Below are 18,313 nucleotides of genomic sequence, written 5' to 3' on the forward strand. Positions count from 1 at the left end.
ACTTCAAAGCCTTGACGTGTGAGACCGCCTGGTATTTTCATGAAACAGAAATGAGGTGTGTGGAGTGGGCAAGGGGAAGAGGTAGGAAACAAGGTAGAGAGAGAACGGGGACCAAATGTGTAAGCAGTGTAGACCCTGGTAAAGACTTGGGCTTTTCCTCCAAGTGAGATGGAAAGCCACTGCAGGGTTCTGAGCAGAGAAGTGGCTGGATCACTCTGGCTGCTGTGTTGAAAATAGACTTTGGGAGGGTCCGGAGTAGAAGCAAGGAGACCAGTTAGGAGGCTAGTGCAGTCATCCAAATGAGAAATGCAAAGTCAGACTTTGATCCGGGTGGTGGTAGCAGAGGTGGTGAGAAGTAGTTGGGTTCTGGATGTGTTTTAACGATACAGCCAATAGGGTTTCATGACAGATTGCATGTGGGAGGTGAGCTAGAGTCAGGTATGACTCCAGGACTTTTGGTCCAAACAAATATAAAGATGAAGTTGCCATTATCTGAACTGAGGAAGAATGTAAGAACAGGTTGAGGGGGAGACTAGGAGTTAAATTTTGGATGCGTTGAGATCAGAGAGTGGGATATTGGTGTTTAAATTTTCTGAAGTGGAACCATTCTGAATGATCATGAGACCAAGGGTGTGACCCTGGGGATGAGTGTCTGAAAGTGAAGTTGTTATGATTAAAGAATTTAAACTCTGGAGGTTGAAAGTTTCCTAGGGCGGTCTCTTAGGATGGTGGCCCAGGCAGGAGAGGAAGAAGCAGCGCCAGGCTGCTCTCACTCTTATAATACAAAGTTTGAATATAAATAGCTACAGGTCACACAAATACTAGTTTGAAGTATCTAGAATTTGAATTGAATTTAATGCATTAGAAATAAGCAAAATGATCACATTTGCTGAAACACACCAGATGAAATTATGATAAACTGTTTGGACCATATCCAGATGAGTTACATTTATAATCTCATTGTAACATGGATCAAAAACAGTGGGTTGAAAAAGAAATTCAGTATGTTTCACAATTTAATCTTAATTGTTTTATTAAAAAGCTTTTTGGAAAGCTATTCATATTTGGTTTTAGATATGTTTAAAGTTGATACCATTTATATCAACTCATGTAGCATTTTAGAAAGCATGGTCCTGTGACACTTGAGGAGAATTTTCTAATAGTAACAGCAAGCCAAGAAGTACCCTCAGCCCCATTCACAGCCTATGTTTCCAAACCCTGTCCTTAGCATCATTAAGAAGAAACAACAGGATACCAATCGGTCTCCATAACTCCAAGTGTAATGAAAGTCCAGTTTCAGAAACTGATATTTGATAAAGGTTTTTAAAACATCATATTATGAACTGGTAGATGTCATTTATGCATCTGAATTCATTAAAGGCTATTGAAATGATAATCCAGGTCTGTACAGGCTCTGAGATGTAGATGGGTATTTATCTGTATGTACTGAGACCTTCCTTGAGAAGAAAGAAATCAAGAAAACTCTTGCCTTATATTGCCACGCAATAAATGAAGAAAAAAAAGATAGCGAGATGGCTATAAAATCCTTTAAAAAAATATCCCACCTTGTTTCTGAGTGTCAGTAACCCAGTCTGGGCTTTTTATGTCTTCATAAATGAAACACAAGTAATCTAGATGGAACTGGCTATTTATAAGTAGATAATATTTCAATTTTCTTCCCTTGTAGAAATTATGTTTGTGGTTGATTAAAATATTCAGCATTTGCAGTCTTCATCTTTTAGTTCAATAGAAAAATATAAATGACATTGGTGGTTGAATTCCTATCAAAGTAGCAAAGACATTTTCCACACTTACATAATTCACCTGCTGAATTGGAGATGATTCACCTTTCAGTGACTTCACAGGTGTTAACTTGGCTGAACAAAATAGGTAAATCATCTTCCATTGATTTTTTTTCTGGGGCAAGTTTTCAGTAAAATTGCTTAGGAAAAATACCAAAACATACATATATAAGTCCCTAACATGTCCATTTGAAAATGAATTTTCATCAACTTCTAAGATGTGAAGTCTATGTAATGTATATTTTGTTTTTTAAAAAAAAACTGAATTGAGTTCCTCCTAACGAAATCAGGAGGGGGAGGAATTCTAAATCAGGATTCACGCAGTACTGAATTACACAAAGGAGACCTGATTGTACAGTGGTGTTCAAATAAAATGGTTCAGAGAGGAGTTAAGAAAGAAACCTACCCATCAGTGATCTAGACAACACAGACATGTGGCTGTGAAACCTGGGCATTTGCTTGGTGAGAACCTCATCATCAGATTTTCCTGGCTGATGCCTAAGAGCTCATGAGTGGCCTTGGGGAAGAACAGCCTCAGTTCTTGGTCTTGCGGGATCCCACCTAGTGGTTGCAGCCCTGCCCAAGCTTCTCGCTGCACTGAGTGGCCAGTCCCGGCCAGTGGTGCCCTCTTTTCTAAATCAGTCTCAGCACTGGTCTCTCTAATGTATTACTTTTCTTAACAAATGCTTTGTGAAGCTGCTGATAATCATTGTTATTTTGGCAGTCAATAGTCACCACATATTCCCCCTTCTTATGGGAGGAGACGAAGCAACTAGGGGTGATTACTCTCTTTAAGCCCATGTGAAGACCTGATGCCTGAGGATGGAAGCCTGATGAGTAAGTGGTTTGGTAGGATAGGGCTAAATCTTAAGTGGCGATACAGAAAACTTAAGGTAAACAATAGAAAAATGTCCTTTGTACATGTAGCTCTCTTGCTAAGTGGTGAAGGTGGTATTTTAAGAAAATAAATATGAAAGTAACGTGCAAGGTGTATTAGGACAGGGAAAAACTGGTGTTAGAGAGAGCTGAAGCTTACACCAAAAAAATCTAAAAATTAGTATTTTTGCATTGCCTTAGAGTATTCAAAGAGCTTTAGCACACACCTCATTTGATCCTCACAATATCCTGTGGGTAGATACAAAAGAGGATATTATCTTCATTTCACAGATGAGGAAACAGGAACCTAGACTAGCTGAGTGACTGGATGAAAGTCACACAGCTAAGATTGGCCGAGCCAGGATGCCTGACTCCAGTTCCATTTCTCCTAACATGACTGGATCCTGGATAAATGTGGTAGAGTGAGGGACAGCACAGAGAGATTTTGAAATAACAAGGGAAGGAAATTGGCAATTGATTGAGTAGAGGTGGTAATGAAAGAGGTGGAGAAGGGAAAGGAAGAAGGAAAAGGCGATTCCCAGGTGTCTAAAGCCTGGAATATGATGAGATCATTAATACTGTCAGCCGTGCTGGCGACGTGCTCACTGCATGCTGGGCCCGTGCCACACGCTTGGCTGTATTGCCTCATGGAATCCTCACCACGTTTTGGTCTGTGGAGGAGGGGAGGGTGTATTACTACTCTCCCTGTTTTACAAGGGGGATACATGAAAGTTGTTCTCACTTTCAGAGAAAGAAAAAAAAAAATCAAGGTTCTTGCTCCAAGACTGGGTAAAGCTCAGCTGGACTCATTGGCCTATGGTGACGGTACCTGGGGCCGGAGTCGCAAGCAGAGGCTTGGGGTTCTTGTGGGTGTGGATGTAATTATTGCCGGTTGTGAAGGAATCAGGCTGGGCCAATGGTGGTTGTGATGGCTCCAAGTCCAGCACTGCCAAACTGTTTGTTTCATGCCTCCTAGGTGTGTTGCCTGTCTTTAAAATAGGCTGTACTAAGTAGCTGGTTTTGCCTTGGCTCTGGCCTTTAAGGTGATCAGCCAGGTATTCCAGGTACATAGATAAGAATGCTTCCCCCTCAGTTGTTATTTAAAAATAAATGTATAATTACCAAATGACTAGTAGTATAAATATGGCATTTAGGCAGAATACACTATTTAGACTAAAACTCTGAAGTACAGTTACATTACTTCTTAATTGTTCCTAGTTACTTTTACTTCTTAATTATTATCAATCACAGTCCAACGTGAGCCTGGTTTTCCCCTCAGGTTAACCAAGTCACACACGTCTACCTTGTCCTAAGCCTCTGTTGGTGCCCAGGATTTGTCTCACACCCTGATTGTCCCCATTTCCCTATAATCTTCAAAGTGTTCTGTAACCTCATTTAAAAATCACTCAAGAAACAACCCTTCCCAAATTTTCTGCTTTTAATCCCTGCTTTCTCTTCCTCTCTTGCTCAAGCAGAGAGAGGAAAGCAATTTACACGTCAAATAAATAGTGGATGAAAAACTCTCCAAACTTTTTTCAAATACTAGTTTACTAGCTCATTTTATTTTATTTTTATTATTTTATTTTTTATTGAAGTATAGTTGATTTACAATGTTGTGTTAGTTTCAGGTGTACAGCAAAGTGATTCAGTTATATATACGTGTGTGTGTGTGTGTGTGTGTGTGTGTGTGTATATATATACATTCTTTTTCAGATTCTTTTCCCTTATAGGTGATTACAAAATATTGACTATAGTTCTCTGTGCTATACAGTAGGTCCTTGTTGTTTATCTGTTTTATATGTAGTGTGTATATGTTAATCCCGAACTCCTAATTTATCCCTCTCCCCCTTTCCTTTTTGGTAACCATAAGTTTGTTTTTATGTCTGTGGGTCTATTTCTGTTTTGTATATAAGTTCATTTGCATCATTTTTAATTAGAGTCCACATATAAGTGATATCATATGATATTGGTATTTCTCTGTCTGGTTTACTTCACTTACTATGATAATCTAGGTACAGCCATGTTGCTGCAAATGGCATTATTTCATTCTTTTTTATAGTTGACTAATATTCCATTGTATGTACATTCCACATCTTCTTTATCCATTCATCTGTCAATGGACATTTAGGTTGCTTCCATGTCTTGGCTAGTATAAACAGTGCTGCAATGAGCATTGGGGTGCATGTAACTTTTCAAATTATGGTTTTTGCCGGATATATGCCCAGGAGTGGGATTGCAGGATCATATAGTAGCTCCATTTTTAGTTTTTTAAGGAACCTCCATACTGTTCTCTATAGTTGCTGCACCAATTTACATTCCCACGAACTGTAGGAGTGTTCCTTTTTCTCAATACCCTCTCCAGCATTTATTATTTGTAGACTTTTTGATGATAGTCATTCTGACCTGTGTGAGGTGATAACCTCATTGTAGTTTTTATTGCATTTATCTAATAATTAGTAGTGTTGAGCATTTTTTCATGTGCCTTTTGCTGTCCCTATGTCTTCTCTGGATTAATGTCTATTTAGATCTTCTGCCCATTTTTTGATTGGGTTTGTTGTGGTGGTGGTTGCTGTTGAGCTGTGTGAGCTGTTTGTATCCATATTTTGGAGATTAATCCCTTGTTGATTGCATCACTTGCAAGTATTTTCTCCCATTCTATAGGTTGTCTTTTTTTGTTTTGTTTATGGTTTCCTTTGTTGTGAAAAAGCTTTTGAGTTTAATTAGATCTCATTTGTTTATTTTTCTTTTTATTTCCATTACTCTAGGAGACAGATTCAAAAGATATTGCTGTGATTTATGTCAAAGAGTGTTTTGACTATGTTTTCCTCTAGGAATTTTATGGAATCTTGTTTTACATTTAGGTCTTTAATCCATTTCAAGTTTATTTTTGTGTATGGTGTTAGAGAGTGTTCTAATTTCATTCTTTTACATGTAGCTGTCCACCCATTTTCCTAGCACCACCCATTGAAGACACTGTCTTTTCTCTGTTATATATTCTTGCCTCCTTTGTCACGTCATTAATTGACCATATGTGAGTGGGTTTATTTCTGGGCTTTTTATCCTGTCCTATTGATCTATATTTCTGTTTTTGTGCCAGTATCATACTGTTTTGATGACTGTAGTTTTGTAGTGTAGTTTGAAGTCAGGGAGCTGGATTCCTGCAGCTCCATTTTTCTTTCTCAAGATTGCTTTGGCTATTCTGGGTCTTTCCTGTTTCCATACAAATTAAAAAAATTTGTTTCTAATTAGGTGAAAAGTGCCATTGGTAATTTGATAGGAATTGCATTGAATCTATAGATGGCCTTGGGTAGTATAGTCATTTTGACAGCATTGATTCTGCCAACCCAAGAACATGGTGTATCTTTCCATCTGTTTGTGTCATCTTCTGTTTCTTTCATCAGCATCTTATAGTTTTCAGAGTACAGGTCTTTTGCCTCCTTAGGTAGGTTTATTCTTAGGTATTTTATTCTTTTTGAGGTGATGGTAAATAGGATTGTTTCCTTAATTTTTCTCTTTTGTTGTTAGTGTATAGAAATGTAACAGATTTCTGTGTATTAATTTTGTATCCTGTAACTTTTCTTAATTCATTGATGAGCTCTAATAGTTTTCTGGTAGCATCCTTAGGATTTTCTATGTAGAGTATCATGTCATCTGCAAATAGTGACAGTTTTACTTCTTCTTTTCCAACTTGGATTCCTTTTATTTCTTTTTCTTCTCTGATTGTTGTGGCTAGGATTTCCAAAACTATGTTGAATAAAAAGGCAAGAGTGGCCATCCTTGTCTGATCTTAGAGGAAATGCTTTTAGCTTTTCACCATAGAGTATGATGTTAGCTGTGAGTTTGTCATATATGGCCTTTATTATGTTGAGGTAGGTTCCCTCTATACTGCCCACTCTCTGGAGAGTTTTTATCATGAATGGATGTTGAATTTTATCCAAAGCTTTTTCTGCATCTATTAAGATGATCATATGGTCTGTATTCTTCAGTTTGTTAATGTGGTGTATCCCACTGATGGATTTTTGGATATTGAAAATTTCTTGCATTCCTAGGATAAATCCCACTTGATCATGGTGTATGATCCTTTTAATGTATTATTGGATTCTATTTGCTAGTGTTTTGTTGAAGATTTTTGCATCTATGTTTATCAGTGATATTAGCATATAATTTTCTTTTTTGTGGTATCTTTGTCTGGGTTTTTCAAATAGTAGTTTACCTTACAGCTCATTTTTAAAGGCTCCAAACTGTATCTCTTTAGGTATCTACCTGCTAGTTATTTATTCACTAGGCTGCATAGAGCAGTCTCTTAGCAACTGTAAACTTCATGGAAAAATCCTAACTCTTCTCTGATACCACCTGTTTTTAGGAAGTTGGCCTTCTTTAAAAGACTTAGAGTTATACAAGCAAGAAATACCAGAATTTAGGTCTTTTTGAAAATGAATTTAAATAAATCATAACAATTTTCACAGGGTTGTAAAGTGGTTTCTTCCCTATGGCCTTTTACTCTGAGGCTGCATTGGAGACTGTGTTTATCCATACCCAGGGCAAAGGTCATGACTGTAGGTGTCTTTCTTCCTGGTTTCCTATAGGATTGTGAAGATGTCCAGTCCCAATCTGAACATTGTGACCTTATTGGGCAGTTGTCTGACTTACAGTAGTGCTTACCTCTTTGGGATTCATGATCAAGGTGCTTTAGCAGGAAGCTCAATGGAAACTCTCATTCAGGTAGGTGAAGTCTTCAATTTTGTTTTGAATATGATGCCAGTTTTGATAACTTTTAAAAGCAGCTGCTCCTGTGGGTGGTGGTTACCTTTATCCTTGGCGTAAGCCTTTCAGAGGTGATCTCTGGAACACTGAGTCAGTGAGGTCCTCTGTGGACTGAGACGTTACAGATCAGAATGTGTGGAGAACCACAAAGGTTTCTCTCATGCCTCTTGCATCTGTGCCTTTCCATCTGTAGATAAGACTGTCCATGTTGTGCATTGGGACCTCCCTTGTGTTTGGCCCCATTCTGGGGAAGAGCTGGCGACTCTACAAGGTGTTTACCCAGAGGGTTCCGGACAAGAGAGTGGTGAGTAGGCAGCAAGTACACACAGCTTGATCACAGACAGCAGCTCCGCTATTGATTAAAAGCTAGAGAAACTTGTGCCACATTACTGGGTCTGGCCCTTTTATGATGTTCTGAAGTTCCTGCTCCTTACTTCAAACCTTAGAGTCATGTGGCCTGTGTCAGTGCTATTGGGTGATAGGTCAAAGGTTCTGCTTCATATGCACCCCAAGCCCTGGTACTGCACTGGGGGATGTGTGAGCTGGCCCATATCTGGCACCTGTTTGAGGAGGAGCAAGATGCCCAGAGAGGCTGTTGCTTGGCACAGGTGTGAGCTGAAAGTGGAAAGAGGAGGAGTGATTACAGAGATGCTATTGCAGATAAGCAGTTATTTCCCTCTTTGGAGCCCAATTCTTTTCCATTTAAGAAGGCCATTCTCTGCACTAAGAAGGATAAGCCTGGAGCAGTGAAAAAGGAAGAGCACAGCCATTCAGCAGACAGAATCAACCCTAGAAGCTGTGGCAGCCAGATAGCCTACGTGTGCCTGACATCAGGTGTCACCCTAACCACATTCCCCCATTTATCAGGTTTCCTGATAGAGCTGCCCAAACAGGACAATAAGTTCATCTGTCTCTCTAGAACACGGATTTCGTTTTTTTAAAAAATAGCTTTATTGAGATATAATTGACATGCAATGAACTGCACATATGTAAAGTATATGATTTGATATGTTTTGATGTATGTGTATACTATGAAACGTGGGATATAATCTATGTTTCCTCATGCACCCTTGTCATTTCCCTTTCCTGTCTCCATTTCTTATATCTCCTGTCCCTGTCCCCAGGCAACCACTGACCTGCTTTCTGCCACTACAGATTAGTTTGCATTTTGCAGAATTTTATATAAATGGAATTATACAGTATGTATTTTTATCTTTCTTCTACTTGGCATAATTATTTTGAGATTCATCTATGTTGTTACTTGCATCAATGGTTCTTTCCTTATTATTGCTGAGTAATTTTCCAATGTGTAGACATAACTACAGTTGGTTTATCCATTCACTTATTAATGGGTGTTTGCGTTTGTTTCCAGTTTGAGGCTATTAAAAATAAAACTGCTATGAACATTTGTGTACAAGTCTTTGTGTAGACATATGCTTTCATTTGTCTTGGTTAAAAACCAAAGCATAGAATAATTGGGTCATATGGTAGGTATATGTTTAACTTTTAAAGAAATTGCATGACCGTTTTCCAAAGTGGTTGTACCGTTTTACACTCCCACCAACAGTGTATGAATCCCTTTCCTGCACATCCTCCCCAACATTAGACTCAATTGGTCTTTTTCACGTTGGTCGTTCTAATAGGTATGTGTAGTAGAATCTCATTGTGTTTTAATTTGCATTTCCCTGATGCTATGTTGAGCATCTTTTTATATACTTATTTGCCATCCATATACCTTCTTTGGTAAAATATCTGCTCAAATCTCTCATCTGTTTCTTAATTTAGTTGGTTTTTTTCCTTACTGTTAGGTTTTGAGGGTTCTTTTTATATTCCGGATACAGTCCTTTATCAGATACATGATTTGCAAAGATTTTCCTCCAGTTTGTGACTTTTCATTAACTTAAGAACGTCTTTCAAAAAGAAGATGTTTCTTATTTTATCTTTGCTGCTTTGTTCTTTAATGGACCATGTTTTTGGTATCAGATCTAAGAAATTTTTGCCTAACCCAAGGCCCCCAAAACTTTTCTCCTATGTTTACTTCTAGAGGTTTTAAGAGTTTTTGTTTTTACAGTTAGGTCTGTGATTCACTTTAAGTTAATTTTGAAATATGATGTGACCTATAGATTGAAGTGCATTTTTTTATGTATGTCAATCCAATTGTTCCAGCACCTATTGTTGAAGAGACTGTCCTTTCTTCACTGAATTACCTTTGCATGTTTGTTGAAAATCATTTGTCTCTAGATGTGTGGCTCTATTACTGGACTCTGTCTCATTAATGTCATTGTTTATTTTGACACCAATACTGTATTATTGTAGCTTTATATTAAATCTTGAGTCAGGGAGTATTAGTTCTTCTCTTTCAATGTTGTTTTGGCTAATCTAGGTCCTTTGAATTTCCATATGAATGTTTGAATCAGTTTGCCAATTTCTGCAAATTTTTTGCTGAGATTTTGATTGAGGTTGTGTTGAATCTATAGATCATACTGTGGAGAACTGACTTCATAACAATGTTGTGTCTTTTAACCCATGAACACAGTATATTTCTTCATTTATCTAGGTCTTTTCTAATTTCTCTCAGCAATTTTTTTGTAGTTTTCAGTGGAGGTCTTTCACATCTTTTATCAAATTTATTTGTAAGTATTTTATATTTTTATTGCTCTTATACATGTTACTGTTTTTTATTTCACTTTTCCAATTTTTTGTTGCTAAAATATAGAAATATAATTGATTTTTATAAGCTGATCTTACACGCTGCAATCTTGCTAAACTACTTACAAGTTCTAGTAGCTTTTGTGTAGATTCCATCCGATTTTCTACATAGATGATCATATCTTCTGTAAAAGACATTTTCTTTCCAATCTCTTATATGATGGCACTGGCTAGAAACACCAGTACAATATTCAATAGAAGTGCTAATGCAGACATCCTTGAGTTGTTCTTGATCATATGGGGAAAACATTCTGTCTTAGCCATAGTTTTATCATAGATGCCCTTTATCTAATTGAGGAGATTCCTTTCCATTTCTATTTTACTGAGTTTCTATAAAGAATGTTGGGTTTTGTTAAATATGTTTTCTGTATCTATTAATCATATGGCTTTTCTTTTTTAGTTTGCTCATATGGTGAATTACATTAAATGATTTTAGGATCTCAAACCAACCTTGCATTCCTGAAACAAACTCCACTTTGTCATTATGTATTATCCCCTTATATTGTTGGATTCATTTTCATAAAATTTTGTTTATAATGTTTGTGTTCATGTTCTTAAGGTATGTTGCTCTATAGCTTTCTTTTCTTATAAAATCTTTTTCTGATTTTGGTAACAGGGTAATGCCAGCCTTGTAGAATTAAATGGGAAGTATTCCCTCCAATTCAATTTCTGGAATAGTTTGTGTATAATTATATAATTGGCATTTACTTATGGCATACGTATTTTATTTATAGTAGTATGCTTCCATCTCCCCACCTTCCAGTCTTTGTGTTGTTTTTACTTTTACATATGTTACAAGCCCCACACAATTGTTATTAATTTTTGTTTAAACAATCAGTTATGTTTTAAAGATATTTAAATAGTAAATATCAGTCATATATTTTTCTATGAAGTTGACATTTCCAGAGCTCTTAATTTCTTTGTGTAGATGACTATATTCATCTGGTATTATTTTCCTTTTGCTTCAAGAATATCTAACATTCTCATGCAGGTGTGCTAATGCTGAATTCTTTGAGCTTTTGTTTGTCTGAAAAAGTCCTTGTTTCACCTTTTTTTTTGAAAGATATTTTTTCTGGATATAAGATTCTAGGTTGAAATATTTTTTTCTTTAGTTGAAGATTTCCCTCCACTGTTTTCCCACTTGTCCTTGTATCTGATGAGAAATCTGATGTCTTCCGTATCTTTGGTCCTCTGTATATATCATGATGTGTCATATTTTGCTGGTTGATTTGAAGATTTTCTCATTAATCACTGGCTTGGAGCATTTTGATTCAGCAACTGATATGTTTTTATCTTACAAATACCATGAATTGTGTAACTAGTTGTGCTTCCTTCTTTTCATTGGTTGTCAAAAATGCAGACCCACGTTTCTGCCCCAATTCTTGAATGCTGTGTGTTCTCCTCACCTGAGCATTCATCATAATTCTCCTTATTGTCTCTTTTCCCTAATATTTTTCATCCTGTTGCTGTATAGATTTTTTTAATTTTATTTTTGTAACGAAAAAATAACACATTCTCTTTGTATTAAGTCAAATGATTGACACATGTTTAAAGACAATAATCTCTCCTCCACCACCATCATCTCTCAATCCAACCCTCCAGGTTAATGGTAACAGTTTTATGTGAAAATTTCCACATCTCTCTATGTGCTATATAAACATATCTAGAAATAATACTGTACTTATTTTATAACATCCCTTGAAATCTTTTGTGGGAAAAGGCGGAATGTGGAAAGGTTGTCCTTTCCATATGAAAATGGAAACAAATGAAAATGTTTAATGGTTCTAATGATAATATGGACATAGAAATTGCTGCATGTGTTTAGTGTCTGTTTCATCTTTGATGGCTGGATTTGAAGCCCCTTTGGAAGTTTAACCCTGGAGCCTTGAACTCAGAGCACCTTGAACTCAGAGCACACTCTAGGCCCTGTGTTGTATAGTCGGTGAGCAAAGGAAAGTTATGACCTTGACTCTTTTGCAGATAATCAAAGACCTGCAGCTACTGGGGTTGGTGGCAGCCCTGGTGACAGCTGACGTGATCCTGCTCATGACGTGGGTGCTGACTGATCCCATCCAGTGCCTCCAGATTCTCAGTGTCAGTATGATGGTGAGGGGCCCGATCCCTGGAGGATCTAGTTCCTGAACTGGAGGGACTGGCTTCTGTGGGTGCACGGGGCATTCAGTAGCATTCACTGTGTGGACATCCTCCCAACAAGAAGATAAATGACCCAAAGAGAACAGTGATTAGGGAGCTGTGGCCGCCCTGAATACCTGCCCCTTGTCTGCAGGGTCTGCTGCCACTCCCACTGCTCCTCCCGCCCCAAGTGTTTTCCAGCGGCATCCACTGAGATGTCAGCACACAGGAATCTGCCTGGCAGTTATCTCTGCTTCCACATTATCAATAATGAGAACTTTCAGCTACAGAGAGTTTCCTTACCCTAACTGTTGAAAGGTAAAGGTAGTATTTTGAGATGTTCTTTGGAGTCAGTCAACCACGATGCAAATCCCAGCTCTACCACTTACCAGCCATGTGACCTTGGGAAAGTTATTTAGCCTGTCTAAGTCTCTGTTTCCTCATAGGTAAAATGGAGATGATAATACTACCTGTTTCATAGGGCTCTGGTGAAGATCAAGGGAAACAATGCAGGCAGAGGACTCAACTATGCCCAGTATATAGTGTTCAATTAATAGGAAGCGTTGTGTCTCTAGCCTAACAAAGGGGCTGAGGAATACAGTGGAATCTCGGCAGTGCAGATTCAATATTGAAGGTTTCAACTGTTAGCAAATAGCAGGAACAGGATGTGAAATAACTTGTAATTTTGCTGATGCACTAATTTGAACCACTGTGGTAGCAAAGCTCATAAGAGGGTGAGCCCTGATGACACCAAGCATCCACATATCAGCCCAACTTGGTCGTCTTTTCCTCCAACTCATAGTTACTCTCATTTAGATTTTAATGTAGTCACCTAAATGTTTTCATTTTTACCTATTAAGGGAGAAATTACGTGCTGTAGAGGATTTCACAATCCAGAATGTTTACAAAGATCTGCTGTGCATGTGTGTTCCTGGTAACTGTGGGTACCCTCAGTCCTGACTCTGTGTCCCTCCTAGGTGACAGGGAGAGACGTGTCCTGCTCTCTGACCAGCACACACTTCTGTGCTTCCCGGTACTCCGATGTCTGGATTGCTCTCGTTTTAGGATGCAAGGTTGGTAGCCTCATCTCCTTGGGATGTATTGAAGTATTGAAATCAGAAGAGACCTTTACTACTTTTTATTTGTTTTGGGGGTCACATTTCCAAATCTTTGGACTCCCTCATTCAGTCCTTCCCCAAATCATGTGGAATTCACCCACTGTTTCTCCCTTCTCTTGGTCTGTTTTTCTTCATTGATTTGGCAACACAAGTCTTCTCCCCAGCTACCTGCAAGGGGAATTATAAGGAGACATTCTAGCCAGCTTAACCTATTAAGTGTCCTTATTACTCCTCCTGTGTCTTTCTTCAAAATTTGTGTCAAGGTATCCTGCTGCCTTCCACCCACCTAACTTTCTCACTCTGGTTGGAAGCACGGCTGGCCCTAAGACAGATGGCAACATCCATAGTGTCCTTTGAATAGTTCCGGCTACCTCAAAGTGTCTCCCATACTGCCCTGAACCTCCCATCATTTGACTCATTTGTCTCTGTTAAGTGGCAAAAAGAGGATGTTATTTCCAGAGGGTACAGGATACCTACACAGGACACTAAAGGAGAACCAACTATCCTATTAGCTGGTTTTCAGCTTGGAGAGACAGAGAATCTGGCTTGGGAAGGGGGGTTACCTAGGGCAGGCCTGTTTCAATGAACAGTGCAAGCCCTGCATGGCAAAAGGCTGCCTGCTGACTCTCAGGAGAGAGGGGCCTGGTTGACTGATTGCTGGCAGAGGAAAAGGAGGTCTTGTAGAAATAGGTGACCTCTGAAGGTAAACATCACTCCCTTTACCACTAGGAACATGTTCAAGTGCTTGCTTCTGAGAAATAGGCCTGAGGATAGGTAGGGCTGGGACAGGGAAATGTTGCATGTATTAACTTTGATAGAAATATTTTTAAGAGAAAGAGGTAGGAAGTGAATAGCTCTTGATCTCGAGTTTCTTACTAGTGGTTAAGAAAATGAGTTTCAAAATATGACAGAACAGGGTTTGAATAATGACTCAGCCCCTTCCCAGCTGACCCTGAACCTCATTTGACCTCCCTGAGCCTCAGTTCCCTCATATGTAAAGTGGGGATAATGATAACATCCTCTCAGAACAGTTCTGAGTTTTGAAAGGGTTAACGCATGTTGAGTTTTCAACCACTCCTGGCCCATAGTAAGAGCTCAATAAATGTTAGATGTTATTATTATTAACCTTCCACTGCTCACCCCCACCCCCGACAGTTCTTTGAGCCCCTGTAGAAAAGCACATCCTCCCTGGCACAGAAACTCAGCATGTCCCCCATAGCAACTCCCTCTGCAACTCAACTTGATTTATCTTCTCCATTGCCTTTTAGGTAATCCCATTTCCATTTTATTTCACTGCAATATTTTTCCTGTAGAAAGAAAGACAAAGGGGAAAGAGCGCTGAGCGTCAGGAAGCTGACTGAGCCAGGACCCCATGGGCTCCCTGGTCGATGAGCAGTTCCTGAGGAGAACCCCAAATCTGCACATTAAGCCCCCAGACTCCCCTCTGAGCCTGCCACTGCCACCTACTCCACGTTTCTCAGCAGTGAGCACAAGTGACACACAAATATTCCCTCAAACACAAGTCATGCACGTATAGACGCTGTATTCATACCTCGTTACCTTTTGGCAAGAATTTTAATGGAGTTAAAACATTTTAATAGAGTCAGATTCGAGCATTTCAAAATCATAGAATTAATTTACTCGCCTTTGATTAAATTACTAATGATCAAACTCTGCCAAATGCCAGCTGATGGCATCAGTTATCCAAAAGTCAGGCCCCGCCGGCCTGCGGACGTGTTGTCCTCTAGCCGTTGAAGATCTCAGGGTGGCCACGTTTGGCCCTCAGGCCCCCTTTGGGACACTGAGCATCTGGGGCAGCCAGACAACATCTCTGCTGTGCTGACTCCTTCACTGTAGGCACAGCCAGTCCGCCAAACAATTGTCTTCAGGGCTATCCCTGCAGACGGAGTTGGGCAGATTGTGTGATTTCAGGGTCCCTGGCAGGTACCCTGCTGAACCTGACCTTACTTTCATTTTTAGTTCTCCCTCTGATTCCCCAGAGTTCCCACCCCACCTTCTCCCCTGTGGCATCTTCACATTCTGTGTCATAAAACATCGATGTTTGTGTGCTTGCCTTAAATCTCCCAACCAGACTGAGCTTCTTAAAAGCCAGAACCATGCCTTCCAATTAGCAACACTGCTTCCTGACCTACACCTACCCCTAGCACAGAGCTTTGCCCCTAGTCAAGCAAACATACATTGAATCTGTATATTATATATTATTGATTAAAGCTTTGATTTCTGTGTAAGTGCAGCTCCTTCTAGGAGAAGCAGCACTTTAGGAAGCTGTGAGCCATTTTCTGTGTAGTACAAATGAGAAATCTGAGAGCAGGTTTACATTCAGGACAAAGAGGAAAGAACAGGGCCCTGGGTTCCTGGGGGCGGGGCAGGGAATGTCACAACAAGGGTGAAGGGTGTAGATGAGGCCTTTGCTGTCCGTGCCTGTCCCACAGTCCTGTCTAGGTCCCGGCCTGCCTTTGTTCTCTTCTTTTTTCTTTCTCCATCTCCTATAAACACCCACTGGCACAGAGCTGCTGCTAGCCTATAGAGATCCTTTGTGTAAGTTAGAAAAAGGCATCCCTTCTGGGCAGATGCAGTCTTGCAGGTGCAGGGCTTGGCAAGCAGATGGTGCCTTTGGGAAAATCAGAAAAAAGACCCCCTTCCTCCAGTGTTTCCCCTGCCGTGGCACATGGCTTGGCAAGGGGACCACAGGGCTATTTCAGCTTCCGCGTGCCCCTCAGCTCTGTGCAGTGCAGAACCACACGGTGGAGGCGGAAGCCCTCACCACCTGCAGGACAGTGCGCCCCTGCCCTCCTGGTGCCTGGCAGTGCTTTCTGTAGGCCTCCTACCCGCCTGTATCATCCTGTCCTGTGCCTCAACCTGGCAGAGTCCTGGCTGATGGCTGACTTACGGACCTCTGATAAACTCATTCTCAGAGAAGGAGAGGAAAGTGAAATGTAGTAAGCATACACGAGGCGTCAGGGGATCACCCTGAGAGTAGTCCCAAGTGCTATCTTAGTAAATCCGCCTTAGCAACCCTTGAAGGTAGGTACTGTTATCCCTGTTTTACAGCTGAGGAAGTTGGTCCCAACCCTACTGCTCTTTGAAGTCAAGCCTGATATTTCACTTCTCTGAGACTCCAGTTCTTCTCCTCTCCATCTCCAGGGCCTGCTGCTGCTCTATGGGGCCTACCTGGCTGGCCTGACGGACCATGTCAGCTCTCCTCCTGTGAATCAGTCTTTAACCATCATGGTTGGCGTCAACCTCGTGGTGCTGGCTGCTGGGCTGCTTTTTGTGGTCACCAGATACTTGCACTCCTGGCCCAACCTGGTCTTTGGACTCATGTCTGGAGGTATCTTCATCTGCACAACCACAATCAACTGCTTCATCTTCGTCCCCCAGGTACGCTCCAGGGAGAACTCGGAGGACCAGTCCATCCCATCACTCCAGAGACTTCGCTGGGCATAGTAAAGTGTTCACTTTGTTTCCAAAAGTTTTGAGACTTTTGGGTGCCATTGATTAGAGAGTCAGAAGGAAGGTGGGGTTCCTAGTGAGCTGACTCTCTCTGTTCTTCCTTCCTCGCTGTCCTGAAGGAGCCACTCTGATCCCAATCAGCAAGCAGGGTTGACCAGTGTAGCCAAGTAGTGACACCACTTCTGCCCCAGACGGCTGCCTCACAGATCTGCTTTTCTACCCCCCTTCCAGTTCGCTTTACGCATCCCCAATCCCCCTTCATCCCGATAATGTCATTTCTTGTACTAGCCTGGGAGTGAGGAACCTTTCTTTCTTTCCTGTTTGCAATTGCACATTCACAGAGAAAAGTGCATTTGGGTCTTTATGCAATTTAAAATGCTTTTTCTTTCTTTTTCTTAGAGGAAAATGTAGAACATTCCTTTACTTTTTATAATAAGGAAAGATAAAAACTGAATTAAAAATGTGTTTCTTATTATAAGGATTAAGAAAAAAATCGAACGAGGGAGGAAGATAGAAGGAGAAATATCCAGACAGCAAAGAGAAAGAAAGGGAGTCACAGAGAAAAGTGAAGGAATCCATAGGCTCTGAAAGGAAAGTGATGTTAAATTATTCACATGATGCCCCAGGGTACCACTGAGCCACATACATCAAAGTCAACGAACTTGGCATTAGGCACGTTTCCTGGGTCCCTTCTAGTTCTCTTTTCCTTCCTCCTGAGGCTTCCCTCACCCCACAGCTCCCTTGAGGCCCTCCTTATTTCCATTGCAATTACCAGATGACCATGTATGACTTCTCTGTGAGGGAGCTAACTGGTGTTGGTTGGTGGATTTATAAAAGGGAAGAGCGCACTTTGGGGCACAGTAGTATGACACAGATGGAGGCCCTTTACTCTTCTTCCCTTTCATAAATTCTCATTAAAATACTCAAGGGAATGAACAAATATGGAAAAATCTGCAGCAGCAGCACTAAAAATCAAGGACAGGCATTGCCGCTGAGCCAGAAACTGAAGGAATTTTTCCTGAATCTCAGTGTTAAGATTAAGAACTGGGTTGAAGGAAGCCATTGAGAGCTGAGTCTTATTTGTCTGGGATGTAGCAGAAGAGGGCTATGAAAAGCCAGGGCTGTTCCTCCCTGGGAGATGGGTAAAAGAGAGTGGGGAGGAGACTTTTGGGAAGCCCGCCTCTTAGGCTCTGGGGCCAACATTGTTGATTGGTAACCCATCTACCTATTGCTAAACCCTTTCTTCCTTGATCACCTCCACTGTATAGGCTGAAAGGGCTAAACACTTGCTTTGCCAGCCTCCCTTATAGCTAGGTGTACCCGTGTAACCCAGTTTTGAACACCAAAGCTTTTCTGAGAAATCTCTTGCTTTCCTAAAAAAGCTATGTGTGTGGCCGGTATCACTTCTTCTGCCTTCTTCCTACCTTGAATGTTTTT

General features: G+C 40.4%; 1 protein-coding gene across 2 annotated transcripts in view; it reads left to right on the top strand.

Annotated features, from left to right (window-relative positions):
• The window catches only part of GPR156 (G protein-coupled receptor 156), a 66,640-nt gene that overhangs the window by 36,355 nt on the left and 11,972 nt on the right, over positions 1 to 18,313 (top strand). The window contains exons 3-7 of one of the 2 annotated variants that reach the window (XM_057697993.1): positions 7,265 to 7,400; positions 7,636 to 7,746; positions 12,132 to 12,257; positions 13,262 to 13,357; positions 16,568 to 16,804. In XM_057697993.1, the coding sequence (XP_057553976.1) occupies positions 7,265 to 7,400; positions 7,636 to 7,746; positions 12,132 to 12,257; positions 13,262 to 13,357; positions 16,568 to 16,804 (706 nt within the window). The remainder of the gene's footprint in view (positions 1 to 7,264; positions 7,401 to 7,635; positions 7,747 to 12,131; positions 12,258 to 13,261; positions 13,358 to 16,567; positions 16,805 to 18,313) is intronic. The other variant, XM_057697994.1, reaches the window with a different exon arrangement.

The sequence above is a fragment of the Hippopotamus amphibius genome, chromosome 10, assembly GCF_030028045.1.
Source record: "Hippopotamus amphibius kiboko isolate mHipAmp2 chromosome 10, mHipAmp2.hap2, whole genome shotgun sequence".
NCBI classification, from domain to species: domain Eukaryota; kingdom Metazoa; phylum Chordata; class Mammalia; order Artiodactyla; family Hippopotamidae; genus Hippopotamus; species Hippopotamus amphibius.